We start from the raw sequence: 15,404 nt of genomic DNA on the forward strand, positions 1-15,404 counted from the left end.
CTGTTAGGATACATGCCAAAACAGGAGTTGCTCAACTGGGCACGAGTACAGAATTTCAAGTCATTACAAAAATGAAAGAAAATCTCACATCTTGACACAAGGAAAGTAAAAAAAAGCAACATTCAATGCGCACATTGCAGCAAACTCAGCAGAACACAGGTGAGCAAGTGAGTACATTTTCATAGCTCAGTTCAACATTTGAAACCAGCATCCAAAAAAAAGAAAGAAAAAAATGAGAAAAAGTACATTTAATTCAAGAATGCACCTTCAAAATCTTTAACATTGTTACACAGTACAACGTCATTTCGCAACTTGTTCCATGTGTCAACAGCGGATACAAGGAAAGAATTCTTGAACGCTTTTGTGTTATGCTTCAACGGTTTGTTGTGTCTGGTGTGCTTTGTCCGCGAATGCGACATGTCCAGAGAGAAAACTTTCTTAAATCATTATTTACGGGAATCGCCACTATTTGCATCGGTTCCGCTCACAACGTGCACTGCTTAAACAGGTTAATTAGGATGCATCGCATTAAGCCTTCTAGCCACATTGCATCCAAGTTCAAATGTTTGATTTACCCGTGTGTGCAGCCTCATAATTGGGGCGATACCTAACGGCTTTGAGGAACCTGTGAAAGGGAACATGAATGAATGTATGGTCTCTCGAGTTATCTCATGATTATATCACACTGTGTATAACACAAACGCGGTACACTCTAAATCATGCTTGTCTAGAGAGGCCCGTTGGTGGCTTTAGCCGCCGTTTTGGGAAAAAAGTATGCAGAGAAAGAGGCCGTAATGCTACCACATATAGTCATACTGCATGCAAGGTCCTTGTACTATATTTCAATGGTAATCAAAATGCTCGTAGCTAGCACATGGTAGCAACTGCGGATGACGGCAGCGCTCAAAGCCACGCGCTCGACAGTTTTAGCTCTTTCGTGACCGTGGGAGAATTGGCCACATTTTGTAAGTTTTCGTAAATATTTTTTGTTACGAATAATGTGATAGATACACGGTAATATTAAATATCAATATGATGCTAAGCGATTGTAATTTCTAATGATATTAGTTCGGAAAATTTTTATTGAGGTAAAATATGCCAGAATATTTATGAAATACAAGATTTATTGTAAATTTCTTAGAACGTTTTAATGATATGGCCCCAACATGAAAGAGGAAAAACGAAAAATAATCTGAGATATGCAAAATATTTGCTCAACAGATTTCTATGAGGAAAATTTGAATGATCTAGCTCATAAAGCGTATGAGTTACAATTTTTTTTTTGTCTGCACAGTGAAAAACCACATTATTCCAACAGGTTACGCGGTTATATTTTTTCCCACTAGAAATTTTTCAAACACAGCAATACAATAGACATAATTGAGAAGAGGAATAAATTTTCTATTGAGCCATAGGTACTTTAGCAAATTTTGCTAAGTGGCTGTGACCATTTCCCAAGAACCATCATCTTTGGCAGAAGATTGCTTCTACAGGATTTGCAACCACGCACACTCATTTTCGTTAACACAAATCCTGTTCATTACCTCCGCTGTGCAAAAGATGCCCAAAACGCCGATTTTTCTTGTGACACATATCTCATCACTGCACAACGCTACTCCGAGGTCACGGCCGGGTTAGCCATCTTGGACTGAAGATTACGCTCCACTGATTGAATATTATGTCATCAAATTTTTACCATATGCAGTTGAGGCACTACAAAGTATGTTATAGTACGAGCATCCTCACGACATTTGAATTTGATAAAAAATTGATGTGCGAGAAAGCGTAACGCACTGATCAACACCTGACTACGATTTGGGCTCGTCGTACGGTTTTTTATCATCCGATCTATATTTCCACAATTTGACATCATTCTCGTGGTCACTTCTGCTAGAAACAGCAGAAGACTCGCTTGCTGGCGCCGTAGAATCGTCGGAGGAACAACATTTGTGAGAGGTTCTCGCTACCGTTTCGTCTGCCATTTTCGCGAACAAACCAAGAGAACTGTTATCTTTGAGTCGCTGTTAAAAATCGCTGCCGCTCGGGGAAAAAAAAGCTAACTATACAGCAAACGAAACAATAGCGCTTACAGAATACGCTACGTGGTGCAACTAGTTGATATGAGCGCCCGGACTTTCAAATTCCCGTTCGGCGCGTTCGCGTCACCGGTGACCCTCGTTCTACAGACGCGGTCACGAAAGAGACAAGTATGATTCCGACTCGACACAGCAGCTACGTTAGCCAAATATCCTCAGGGACATTGGCAAAACGGGATAATAAACCTGTACTTTGGCAGTCATTTTCTTAAGGAAAATGTACCCGCGATATAGAAGCAGAGAGTGAAAGTACTTTTTAACGTCCTCGCTCCCGTTTTATTTATCTTTTTTTCTCGGGGAAACGGCTATACTACCTATTCAACTTCTCGTCGCAAAGCAATGTGCCAAGTGGTGCTTTTTTTTCCTTCTCCTTCATATCAGTTCGCTGAAAATAAGCAAGAGTTCCGTAAGATTAGCTTGACTGACCATAGATTACCCTTGGTGTGCAAATGGCAACATCGTGCGTGGCGGGCCTATAAAGTCCGTGCATCCTGCAATTGCACCGCTGAACGTGACCAAAACTGTGAAAGACCCGTCTGAGAGCCCCTTGCTTCGGGCAACTGCAAATAAAAACAGTTCTAAAGGTCCACGAGGTTGTCATGCTCGTTGCTGCTGGCGTTTGTACTTGATTGTTCACATTGATTTCATGTATGTGTACTACACCTTAGGGGTGTAGGCAGAATTTGTTTTCGGGGGAGGGCACCTCCTTGATCTGAATGGGGGCCGGGCAGGCAAAGTGTGGTTTAGTGTCACTTTGTGCTCTGTATTTCATGGGAGAAAAAAAATGTCGGGGGGGGGGGGGGGGCAGGGGCCCGGTGTGCCCCCCCCCCCTGGCTACGCCACTGCTACACCATCCCCCCCCCAAACCTGCGTAATGCCCTCGGGCCTTTACGGGACATGATTAAGTATAGCACTTCTGAGCATTGTGTCTGACAGTATCGAAAAACGGGCGATTTTGTTCCGGCTATCTTGAAATATGCATCATTCTGCGATGTCGACAAGACCACAACGGCGCGCTCAGTGTCAGTTCTCAAGACGTTGAGTAGCTTCCCGCAGCGCAAAACTACGCCACGTGCCGCGAACAGTAGTAGCGAAAGTTGCCTCCGAAACCTTGAATAGGCGCACGGGACGTCGCACAGTAGTTCCAAGGGCAATTGTCGACGGTCGACGGCAGCACGCGCTGTGATCGTTGCATATACGATGCCAGAACCAATGGGCGTCCCGATCGTTGTTTTTTTTTTTTTCTCTCTCTTGGTTCATATCGTATCCTCTTAGCCGTTCTCAAGAGCGGCGACGAAGAAATTATAATATCGAAAGCAAACAGCAAAAACTGGCTAAGGAAAAGAGTTCTCTTCAAGGTCACGAACAGATTTATTTAATTTATCTTTTTACTTTCCGCCGCGGGCCGTTCAAGTAGAGGGGAAAGAAAGCCATCGGTCATTTGACATCCGCAGACAGGGAAGCCGCACGGACGGAATATGTTTGTGTTCACCACTCGCTCTTACTAGCGGCGAATTAGCCTACACGTGCCCCCAACACGGCCAAACAAACAGAACTGCCTGACCCCGAGTGACATTGCAGCAACGGCATTGCGAGAGTGGAGATGGAAATAGAAAACATCTGATAGCAATCACGTGCACGAACCGCGTTAAGGAAGTTGTATGAGTGACTGTTTACGAAAATGAGTTTCGTTACGCCGTCCTGCTCTACTAATTATAGACGTGTAAGCTCTCTTAAAGTAGCCAAACAAGCATTACACTCTAAACGTAGTAACGGATAAATGTGACTTTGTGCTCCAATTGTAAGGGTTACCAAGTTTAGAATTTATACACAAAGAACTAAAGCAACCCTTACTTTATAGGTGCACAAAATCATATTTATCGGTTACCAAGTTTAGAGTGTAGTATATTTCTACGCACGCTTTCATGTAACCGAGCCGTTGCACATATAACCACTCTCTTGCGCGCGCCACGCCAGAATGTAAAACATTCCCGATAATTTTAACGCGATAGCGTTAAAGAGCTCGTTCCGCAGAAATTCCGGTGTCGGCGTCGTTGGTTGTGAGCGCAAAATCATCATCTTGAATAAAATAAATGCAGAAATCTTAGGTTCGAGTGAGATTCGAACCCGGGCCGTCTGCGTGGCAAGCAAGTGTTCTACCAAAGAGCCACTCCATGGCTTGGAACTGCGCTAAAATTAACTTTAACGCTTCAGAAACATACGCGCCCTTTGTACAGGTGCCACAGTAGGAGATGTAATATCGCAGTAAAACGAGGTACCAGCGTATATTGTCATCGGGTGTCACACCATGTGAACTGCATAACGAGTTGGTGGTTTAAAGCCGACCAGCCATTACAAAAGGCATACACATTACTGCGCGTATTCCCTTACGAACACGTAGTGGGTGCATCGCAACTTCGAAAAAGTATCACGCGCGTAATTGCTGCTGGTTTAAAGCATGTCACCCATTACAAAGGGCATACACATTAGTGCGCGCATTATCTTACACAAACGTAGTGGTTACACTCTTGTCATAAAAGGGCTTTTGAGGAGGGTGAAAACCTTTACCTTTACTATAGGTATGTCCAGTGTGTGCGACCGGGCTACTGAACATAAGACCGGCGGAACAGAGCACGATGAGGATGGGGCCGGATATCGCTATCGCGTTCAACTCTTACAGGCGAAGCTTAAGCGTCACCCAATTTTCTTTTCGATCGTTCTGATAAGCTTGAGCACGCAACGCGAACAGTAGGGATTGTTCTGGAACTAGCGCGGTCCCCGAAGATAAACCTGGAACCTTCTGATGCCGCATGTATACATGCCGACGCGCCTTACCGCTGATCTGATTACTCGACGGCCGACGACCGCTTTCGCCGCTATCAGTGTGCAGCGTGAATCGCGTTTACGTTGACTTTTCATTAGGCGGGCACAAGTTCGCCCAAACAAAGCGTTCTGTATTTCGCAGTCTTGCAGCAGCCTTCTTCACCGTGACAACGGCGTGACAATATTTACAAATCACTGTCCAACCACTCCGTACAGAAGGCTAACCAGCGAAACCGAAGCGGGTGTCCCCGGTGTTCATCACTGGTTAATACTGACGGTTAAAACAGTCTTTCTCAATTTCTGGTCACCTCTGTCCGGAATTATTAATTGGCGTTTGCCGCCCGTGTGTTCCCTTCTTCATCTTGAGTGGACCAGTGGTAAGTACTGGGATTTTGACCGAATTCTGTGGCACATGCGTTTTCTGTCCTCGGACGACTTCTTCATTTTTAGTGGACCAGTGGTGAGTATAGTGGAGCTTGCCCAATTTCCGTGCCACATACGCGCTGGGGGAAGCCATATACGGCTTCAGTGTGATTAGTATTTGTAATTGCCGTGCCAAAACCACGATATTGTCATGAGGAACACCGTGGTGGAGAGCTGCGGAAATTTCGACCACGTGAGCTTGTTCAACATAAAAAGAAACTTTATTATCACGTAATACCCGAGTGCACTTAGGTTTCCCAAGTGGCATTTTTACAGTAAACGGAGCTTTTTGCAAACTGCAAAGTGTAATTTGAATATATTAAGGTAAATTTGTTCACTGCTGTTGTGCGATAGTGTCTCTCGCGAAGTACAAGTCAAACCTTGCTTTTGGTAAGCTGTGACCTAAGGTTCATAATAAATTTTCTTCAGTTCCTTTTCAACAGATGCTCTCAGGCTAGCACGAGAGGTTGACGCGCTGCTCTAGCAGGCGGCTTCTCGTTCGTGTGCTCGACTACTGCCCTTTGTGGGGTAGTCGTAGCGCCGCTGGCAAGCGTACTCGATCGGTCTTGCGGAGTTCCCTTTACGGCCTGCAAGCCCGTGACTGTCGTACTGTGCTGCATCTCGGGTTAATAAACCCGTGTTGTTTGTTGACATCCTGCCTCGAGTGCCTTTTCTGCGCCGTGCCGGAGTCGACGAACCCGGCCGTAGCGTCTTTGTTCGCTGCGGCAGTGGAGAACGTCGCGTCCCTTCACGGTCGCCTTGTGGGGTAAGCTTTGTGCTAAACCTATCTCCACAAATTTCACCTTCTTTATTGGAGTTTTCTGCAACACTACTAGCACTGCATAGTAGATCGGCGCCAACATCCATAATAATGTGATTATTTTAATGATATCAGTGAATAATGCTGAAGAACAAGGTGCAGCTCGTTTGCGCACTTATGACGTATATCTTTCTTTTAATACTTCGGAATACTAACCTACATTCAAATGTAAAGTTTACACACCGGCACATTTCTCTTTTTCTTTTTGTTTTTACTGCGCTTTACGAACCTTCCAGCTCACTCATTCTCAATTGTGTTCAATTTATTTACATTCATGAAACTGTTCTTTATAACCCAATGTCTTGGACGGACAAACGTTAGCCTCATTTATGGTAATATGGTCAGATATTGTGAACTTCTAAAGGACTCGCACATTCACTTTTTTAACCAAGATCACAAGCTCTGTGAGAAGGCTTCAACTGATTGCCTGAGACAAGCATCTCTTTTATCGGCGTTGACTTCCCCTCATACAAAACGATAGTGCCTCAAGGCTAATGACCTCTGACATTGTGACATCACCGCGAGAATTCTGAAAGTCCCAAAACCCCTTTATTTACGCGACGGGCGGGAGGGACACCGAAGAAAAATTTTGCGGCATTTTGGGCTGTTGCTTTCTCCGAAAAATAACCCGTCTGTTGGTACAAGGCAAGCAGTGATGCACCTCTGAGAGAATTATCTAAGAACCTCAGGCGATCCTGCGTTTAAATACAACGCTCATTTAAGCAGAGATTGCTAAGGAGGCTACACGCATTATGGAATTGTCACAGAGTTTTTCACTGAAGCCATCATTTTCTAGTTGTTACTAACGGCTCGCGACTTCCTTGTGCAGTTAAATTTCACCGCAGTTACGTGTACCGTAGACAACGAGATTGACGGAAGGACGCAACTGACGAGAGTGACGGAGTGACCTTGTCTAGACTCCACACGGTCTCCAATTGACAGGGCGTCGGTTACGAGGAATACGGCTTTCATTGCGTACCTACCTTCCTACGCCACGCAAGAAATGACATTGAAAGCACACAGTGTCGCCTCAGCTAAGCGACTGCGACAATGTGCCTTTTCTATTCAGTTCATTTATGTTTCAGTTTATGTCTTTCAGCGGACGTTGCGTATGATACGACTCCCTCTCGCTCACTCCTCTGAGGTAAGTGAAAGGCACGCGCTATAAGGGACACGAAGTAGCTTCGTGTAGATGACAGCGCGGGTAGTGGAAGGTCACGCCCTTGCGTCAATACCCCGTCTGTTCATGCGATGTTTAAGAGCGAACTTCGTAAGACGGCTGCGGGGATGCACTTGTTATCTACGCGATCGTTACGCCAGCAACTGCACGTGTCTATGTAAGTGCACGTGCCTATGTAAGCGGTAGGCATCTTTATCCTTCGAGTCACAACGAACTTCCGTTGCAACTTATACCTGCACTCGCCGTTTCTCCTTGACGCCGACTCACAACAGAAGCCACGACAGTGGGCTATTTTGGGCAGTGAAGGCTTTCAGTGGCAGCGTTCCTTCATAATTAAACGTTGCGAGCAACTGCGCCATTTGTGCATACCTATGTTTATTTGAGCCGGCAGGGTGGAGGCTTGGATACTATGTGGAGGAAAAAGGGAAAGCTGCGACACTTCGCGGTAGATACACGGTGGCCCAAACGGAACAGGCATAAGACATACAGCTAGGATACAGAAATCATTCAAGGTGAGAGCGTTTCCTGAAAGTTTCACGTTAACACGCGCGCTGATCAAACGAGGATGGCGCGGCCGGGAAATCTCGCGCGCGAAATGGAAGTAGAGAGTGAGGAGGATAGGATTTGTCGCTGAGAGGAAGAAGAAGCGTTGGGCTAAAAGGAGTCGCGTTCATGGAGAGCGAGTCAAATCATTTTGCTGCTACGGTGGAAACGGAGCGCGTGCCAAGAGCGGTTGAAAAACATGTCGTCGATTGGACTCTCTTCCAGTCTTCTCGTTCTTTTTGGCTTACTGCTAGGTGAGTTTGCGGTGTCACCATCTCGTTAACCGTTTAACGGCAGCTTGCATTGCCGTGCGATATCTCGTGTTCGAATTGTAGTGCCACACTGCTCCCAATAGCAATAACAAATAACTGAAACAAGTAAGTCTAGACGTTCGTCGCAGATGCGAAGAATGATGCATGCGGAGCTGCGTGAGAGTAGTTGTAGCCTTCACATGCCGTCATCTTCAGTGAAGGTTTAAATTGGTTTTATCTTCGCCCCTGTTTGTCTCCTGAAACGAAAAAAAAAGCAGTCGTGAGATGTGCTGAGGTTAACACTAGTTGTCACAGAATCCTCCATGTGGGATCGGTGGGCGTTGTATATTTCCCGCGATATTTCACCTGAGCCGTCATTTGTTGTTCAAGAAAAGAGCTTTTAGAAAATAAACGACGCAGGACGGCTACTTTTTCCAAGTACGTGTCTGTACAGCCATGTAACTACAGCATATCTAACTTAGGTAACAGCGAGCGTCGAAAATAGGAAACCAACGGCAACGGACAAGTCTATTAAGTGCAAAAAAGAACGCGTAAAGAATCAAGACCGCAAAGTTGCGTAGGGCACTAGATAAGCAGGGGCACTCGACTACGCGATTTGCGAAACATTTTAAATGAGCAAAACTACAAAATAAAAGCAAAGGAAACGAGGATCGACGCTCGTAGCATGCCATCGAGTAGTAAGAGCCAAGTCGGAAACTAATTATGTACATTTGGTGCCCTATTATATCTTCACTGCAGGACCACAAATGCTCTACTAGCGATCTCCAATTTACCGTATCTTGTTAGAGCTGACTGCGTTTTATTCCTCCAACTTTTAATTTAATTACTGCACACAACTCGCTGCCTCCCTCCGCTACGTTCCCCATCCCTTCATATCCATTCCCATGCGTTAAGTGACCACCGGTTGCGTTTCCTAGACATGTTTAAACTTCAACCAGAAAGGGTAACGGCGCGTCCAGTGTTTCTCACTCTTAGCGATTTGTCACTTCAAAGTGCTTTATGATTTCGTGTACAGAGCATATAAAAGGTGCGACAGCCACTGAACTTTCGATTTAGATGGTGTCTGCTGTGCAACATAAAGATAAGTACCGCACACTAGAGGACCCAATACATAATGATGTTCTATCGTGAGATACAATTGGATACCTTTGTGTGAACCTCGGCTGGTTGTCAAGCACTATTCAAGCACCGAAGAATTACAAAAAATTTCAGAGGCGACTTACCGGAAAACTTGAGCGATTACTGTGGTGCAAGAAAGAACCACAGCACAGCAGAACGAAATTTTACGAAGCCCCAAATTGAAGCGATCTTCATTGTCACACAAGGGACTGTAAAGAGAAACACTAATTTTAGAATATCAACGACTTCAGACCTAACTCATTAGCTCAGAAAGGACAAAAGACAGGACGCCCCACACTTGTGCTTTGACCTTTTATTCGATAATTAGTTATGCCTGAGGTCAATGTGTACGAACTAGCCCAACCTCGCATATTGTAATCTCAACTGTGTTTCCAATGCGAATTACTTTAGTTATTATAATTTATTTGGTATTGAGGTAACTTACAAACAGAAACAAATGGTGTCTAAATTTCGTGTATTCAGTTATGCGACCGCCGCGGCCGTGAGCGAACCCGACTCTTTCGGATCAGCAGCCGAGGATCTTAACCACTGTACCAACGAATCGACAATGTTAACACAAAATGCACCCCTAATTGACTCATTCCTATACTTCACGCCTGGGACGAGCCAGTATAACATCAAATATCGCTTGGTTGCGGGCATTCAGACCTTACGCAACCACTACTCAAAAGAACGACTGCTTCCTATACGTAGATAAAGGAGGGTTCTTTTTTTAAATGCGAAGCATTTCTTAGCGAACTTCTGCGACTTTGAGCGTATCTATCTATCTATCTATCTATCTATCTATCTATCTATCTATCTATCTATCTATCTATCTATCTATCTATCTATCTATCTATCTATCTATCTATCTATCTATCTATCTATCTATCCGCCTACGACTTTGTGCTCTCCTGGCTGTTTCGTTAATCGGATGTATACCAACATTGGTGTGTCATAAGATGGCCTTATTACGAACATAAATGACAGGTCATATCATGAAAATCATGACATGCATGTCATGAACAGCATGATTTACATTCCACGACCTTAGGCTCTTGCGGCCGTTCCGTTAATTTCATATACACCAAAATTGGTACGGCGTGAGGAGAATTCATGACAAACATAATGACAGGTCCTAACATGCAAATCATGACGCGCATGTCATGTGCAGCATGATTTACATGACATGGTCTCTGGGCGCTCGCGGCCGTTTAAATCAAGGGATATATACGAAAACTGGTATGACGCGACATTTCTGTATGACGAACATAACTGACGCGTGGTAACATGAAAATCATGACATGCATGTCATCTATGACATAATTTACATGCCACGCTCATGGCGCACTCGCGGCCGTTTCGCTAGATTGATATACACCAAAATTGGTATTGTGCTATGTGACTGTATGAAGAACATGAATAACAGGCGGTAGCATGAAAACCATGATATTCATGACATGTATGTCATGATTTACATGTCACGCTCATGGTGCATTTGCGGCCGTTTCGCTTGCATGATATACACCAAAGTGTTATTGCGCGACACGACCGTATGACGAACTTAAGTGAGAGGTCGTGACATGAAAATCATGACATGCAAGTCATGTGCAACCCGATTTACATGCCACGCTCATGGTGCGCTAGCGGCCGTTTCAGTAGATTGATATACACCAAAATTGGTATTCCGTGAAGTGACTGTATGAAGAACATGAATAACAGTTGATAAGATGAAAACGATGACATGTATGACATGTATGTCATGATTTACATGCCACGCTCATGACGCATTCGCAGCCGCTTCGCTAGCTTGATGTACACCAAAATTGGTATTGCGCGCAGCGACTGTATGACGAACGTAAATGAGACGTGGTAACATGAAAATCATGACATGCATGACATGTACGACATGATTTACATGTCATGCTCATGGCGCACTCGTGGCCGTTTCGCTTGCTTGATATCCACCAAAATTGGTATTGTGCTATGTGACTGTATGAAGAACATGAATAACAGGTGGTACCATGAAAACCATGACATCCATTACATGTATGTCATGATTTACATGCCGCGCTCATGGTGCATTTGCGGCCGTTTCGCTTGCATGATATACACCAAAATTGGTATTGCGTGGCACGACCGCATGACGAACGTAAGTGAGGGGTGGTAACATGAAAAACATAACATGCAAGTCATGTACAGCCTGATTTACATGCCACGCTCATGGTGCGCTAGCGGCCGTTTCAGTAGATTGATATACACCAAAATTGGTATTGCGCGCAGCGACTGTATGACGAACGTAAATGAGACGTGGTAACATGAAAATCATGACATGCATGACATGTACGACATGATTTACATGTCATGCTCATGGCGCATTCGTGGCCGTTTCGCTTGCATGATATACACCAAAATTGGTATTGCGCGACGCGACTGCACGACGAACGTAAATGAGAGGTGGTAACATGGAAATAATGACATGCAGGTCATGTACGACATGATTTGCAAGCCACACTCATGATACATTCGCGGCCGTTTTCTTAGCCTGATATATACCAAAATTGGTATTGCGCGACGCGACTGTATGACGAACATGAATAACAGGTGGTAACATCAAAACCGTGTGATGATGTCATGTATGGCATGACTCACATACTACACTCGTGGTGCACTCGCGGCCATTTCGCTCGTTTGATATACACCAAAATTGGTATTGCGCGATGTGACTGTATGACGAACATAAATGAGAGGTCTCAACATGCGAATCATGTTATGCATGTCACGTACGGTACGATTTACATGCCACTGTCATAGTGTGCTTCCCGCCGTTTTGTTAACTGGATATATACCAAAATTGGTATGGCACAACACGAGTGCGTGATGAACATAAACGACAGGTCATGCATTGTATATACCAGAATATGCGTTTCATTGGCATGGTATATACTAGATTGTGCATACATGCGTGCATGGCAAACATGCGATATATGGTGGAGTAGATGTCATGGCATGAATGATTTCATTTGGCTCAAAGACAAACAAGGCGATGTATGCAGCTCTTTGCTGGCTGCTTCGCATTACATCGATTCCCACAGTGTGTGGGATCTGCCGAATCTTTTTTCCTTTGTTTACGCATTTTCACGGTCGTGCAGCCTTTAAAAATTAATTTAAATATGTAGGCCTATGAATCCACATCATCATCGTCGTCTGCGGCAGCAGCGGCGGCACCACCGCCATTTTATGTGGCACTTGGCCACTCAAGGCTTAATATGTCTATAAACAAACCAAGAGAAACGCCCGCACGATGCTGTTTTTTATCTTTTCCTTGATCAAGTTATAGCAACAGAGGCGCGCTCCGTCACTTTCTCCTTACAGTTAAGATAACTCGCATTTGACGCAGTTAACGATAACTCGAACCTGTTTGACGTGACGTGTATGTGCTAGGCGGGGAAACACGCACGGTGCAACAGCAAGTAAGCATGTTCCGTCTATGTATAGGCAACGGCATTATTCCTATGCAAAATTGACCTCGGGCCCTCAAGAGACTTGAGAAACCAGCTGCGCCAACCAGCGACAACGAGAACTATACGCCTGTTCGTTTACATAATGTTTTGCTCGTTTGACCTCCTGTTATTTGAGCGCCAGAAACATTTCTCGTTTTCTTTTTTTGACATTCAAAGAGTGTTCCGCAGCGCAACAGAATCGCTTGGCTCACAATTCTGACTGAAACATCTACCATCCATTTCCGTACAGAGACCATGGTAGTAGACGATGTATAAGTAAAGCGGCGGAATCGGAATAGTAGATGTCGGTAAAGGTTTACCTTGAGATTGAATGTTGAGCAAGCACTCACCAAGTGACAAAAACACTAGATTAAGTTACCAGTTTTCAACACACACACACATACATACATACATATATATATATATATATATATATATATATATATATATATATATATATATATATATATATATATATATATATATATATATATATATATATATATATGTATATATATATATATATATATATATATATATATATATATATATATATATATATATATATATATATATTGTAATGAAGACAGCGGCGCTCGGGCACGGGCGCATACGCGGCTAGACGAGGAGAAGGACGAAGCTTAGAAGAATATACTGGCGCTGCGAAAACTAGATTTGAACGACCATTGCGCAATAATAATAACAGATTCCCTGTCAGTATGTACATCTCTAACAATGTCATCAAAATCAATTGCCTTAAAAACGCTCCTTACGCTAGTGCCTCCACAATTGAAAATTTTGAAATTATTATGGGTACCTGGCCATTGTGGATTAGAAATAAATGAAATGGCCGACACACTAGCGAGAGCGGCATTGAACGGTCCAATAATTTCGGTCCTCCCTGAAGTAGCCAGCATAACTGCGATTAGGTATAGGAAATTTTCCCTTCGAGCAGACGCCATAGAATCAATAACTTCATGGACAGAATTTAGACATCTAAAATTTCCATGGAAAATTCAGTGGTGTCAAACTAGACAATTAGAAGTATTATTAACTAGATTACGATGCCGAGTGCCCCCGTTGAATCTATATGCACACAGGGCTGGTCTGGTGATATCTCCCCTCTGTCACTTTTGTTCAGAAATCGAATCGATAGAGCATTATTTTTTATCGTGTCGCCGCTATATATTACAAAGAAAAAGACTTCTTGAAACTCATTGTGCTAAGCTGGGGATAATTTTAACAATAGACGCTATTCTCACCTTCGGTGCTTCGGATTTGGGCGTCAGTCACAGGAATGTTTTTGATGCCGTAATTGCTTTCCTTCAGGAAACAAAACGAATGTGTTTTTAAGTTCTTAAATGCAAACCTGTTCCGATAATAGCAATGAATCAATAAGAAAAAAAAATCAATAAAAAATAAGACGTTCGGTACCACAGTAATTTCATTATTCTAATTTCTAGTTAGGATGAGAAGTCTGGGCTGAATGTAGAAATAATTATTGCACTAGTTCTTTTTATGTGTGCTAGTCTTTTGTGTTAACTTAGTAGTTTTAAATCTTCATATCTACAATTCTTGGCCAATCCCCCAGAGTGGGTATGAGCCATGTGTAGAGGATCATCATCATCATCATCATCATAGAACAGCCGGCCCGCAGCAAGGGTGCTGTCTCTGTCTTTTCTTCCTTACAATGGCGCAGCCGTCGAAAGGCTTCGGCGAACCCCAGCTGTTAGCTTGAGGCAACGCGTCTTCCAGAGGAACGCCGTCACGCTTCCTCGCTGATGGAACCCGCAAGCAGACCACCGCGGCAAGCACCCATCCCACCACCAGCGGACGGCGTCCAGGCCTCCATTGTGGTTCCAGGGAACTACTTGTCTGGTGACGTGCTACTTCGCGGCAACAATGCGCACGGGCTCCTCTCGCCCAGGGACGGCGTACATGCCTCCTCGCCACCACCTGCCAATCTGTCGGCGCTTCAGGCACCGTCCGTGGACGGCGTCCAGGCCTCCGCGGCGGCTCAAGCCTCCTTCATCGACGCCGCAGTACCAGTTCACGACAAGCCATCGCACGGGTACCGGTTACCTCGGAACGCGGTTGACGCTTCCAACGGCAAGGACCCCGGGAATGCCATCCACGCTTCCCGCAGCGACAACGGCTTACTCAGTACTCCATCGGCACCCGAGCCGCTTAGGGGTCCTGTCCAAGCTCCCTCGGACAAGGGTCCCTCCTCTGTGAGTACGCTGATCGTGTCATACTTCTCGGACGTCACCACAAGCACCACGCGCGGATCGCCCGAGAGCGCCGCCGAGCTTTCCGCCACCATCGCGCGACTCCGAGTCACGGTGAACGCCTTGGCAGCGCCAATCTCCGTGCTGTGTCCTGCCGCCTTGCCAGCACTGCACTCGCTCAATGCCGCGTTGGCCGCCGCCGCCTCGCAAGACCATGAAGAGAGCTCACCCGAGAGCCGCAGAGAGCTGCGGTGTGCCCTCACGGAGCTCTCATACCAACTCGACTGGTTGGCGTCGTCATGCCCCGGAGTTTCGCCTACCGTAGCACCATCACCGGCTCCCTGCGAACTGCCGGAATTCCGCGGCTTCCAAGACGACGCCGACAATTGGGTGGCCA

At 45.0% G+C, this 15,404-nt stretch overlaps 1 protein-coding gene across 1 annotated transcript in view; it reads left to right on the plus strand.

Annotated features, from left to right (window-relative positions):
* The first annotated feature begins 7,901 nt into the window (after positions 1-7,901).
* LOC119373368 (uncharacterized) overlaps positions 7,902-15,404 on the plus strand; it is a 44,882-nt gene continuing 37,379 nt past the window's right edge. Inside the window, exon 1 of the mRNA XM_037643389.2 lies at positions 7,902-8,139. Within this exon, the coding sequence (XP_037499317.1) occupies positions 8,085-8,139 (55 nt within the window). The 5' untranslated portion in view covers positions 7,902-8,084. The remainder of the gene's footprint in view (positions 8,140-15,404) is intronic.

This window comes from Rhipicephalus sanguineus, chromosome 11 (assembly GCF_013339695.2).
Source record: "Rhipicephalus sanguineus isolate Rsan-2018 chromosome 11, BIME_Rsan_1.4, whole genome shotgun sequence".
Taxonomy (NCBI): Eukaryota; Metazoa; Arthropoda; class Arachnida; order Ixodida; family Ixodidae; genus Rhipicephalus; species Rhipicephalus sanguineus.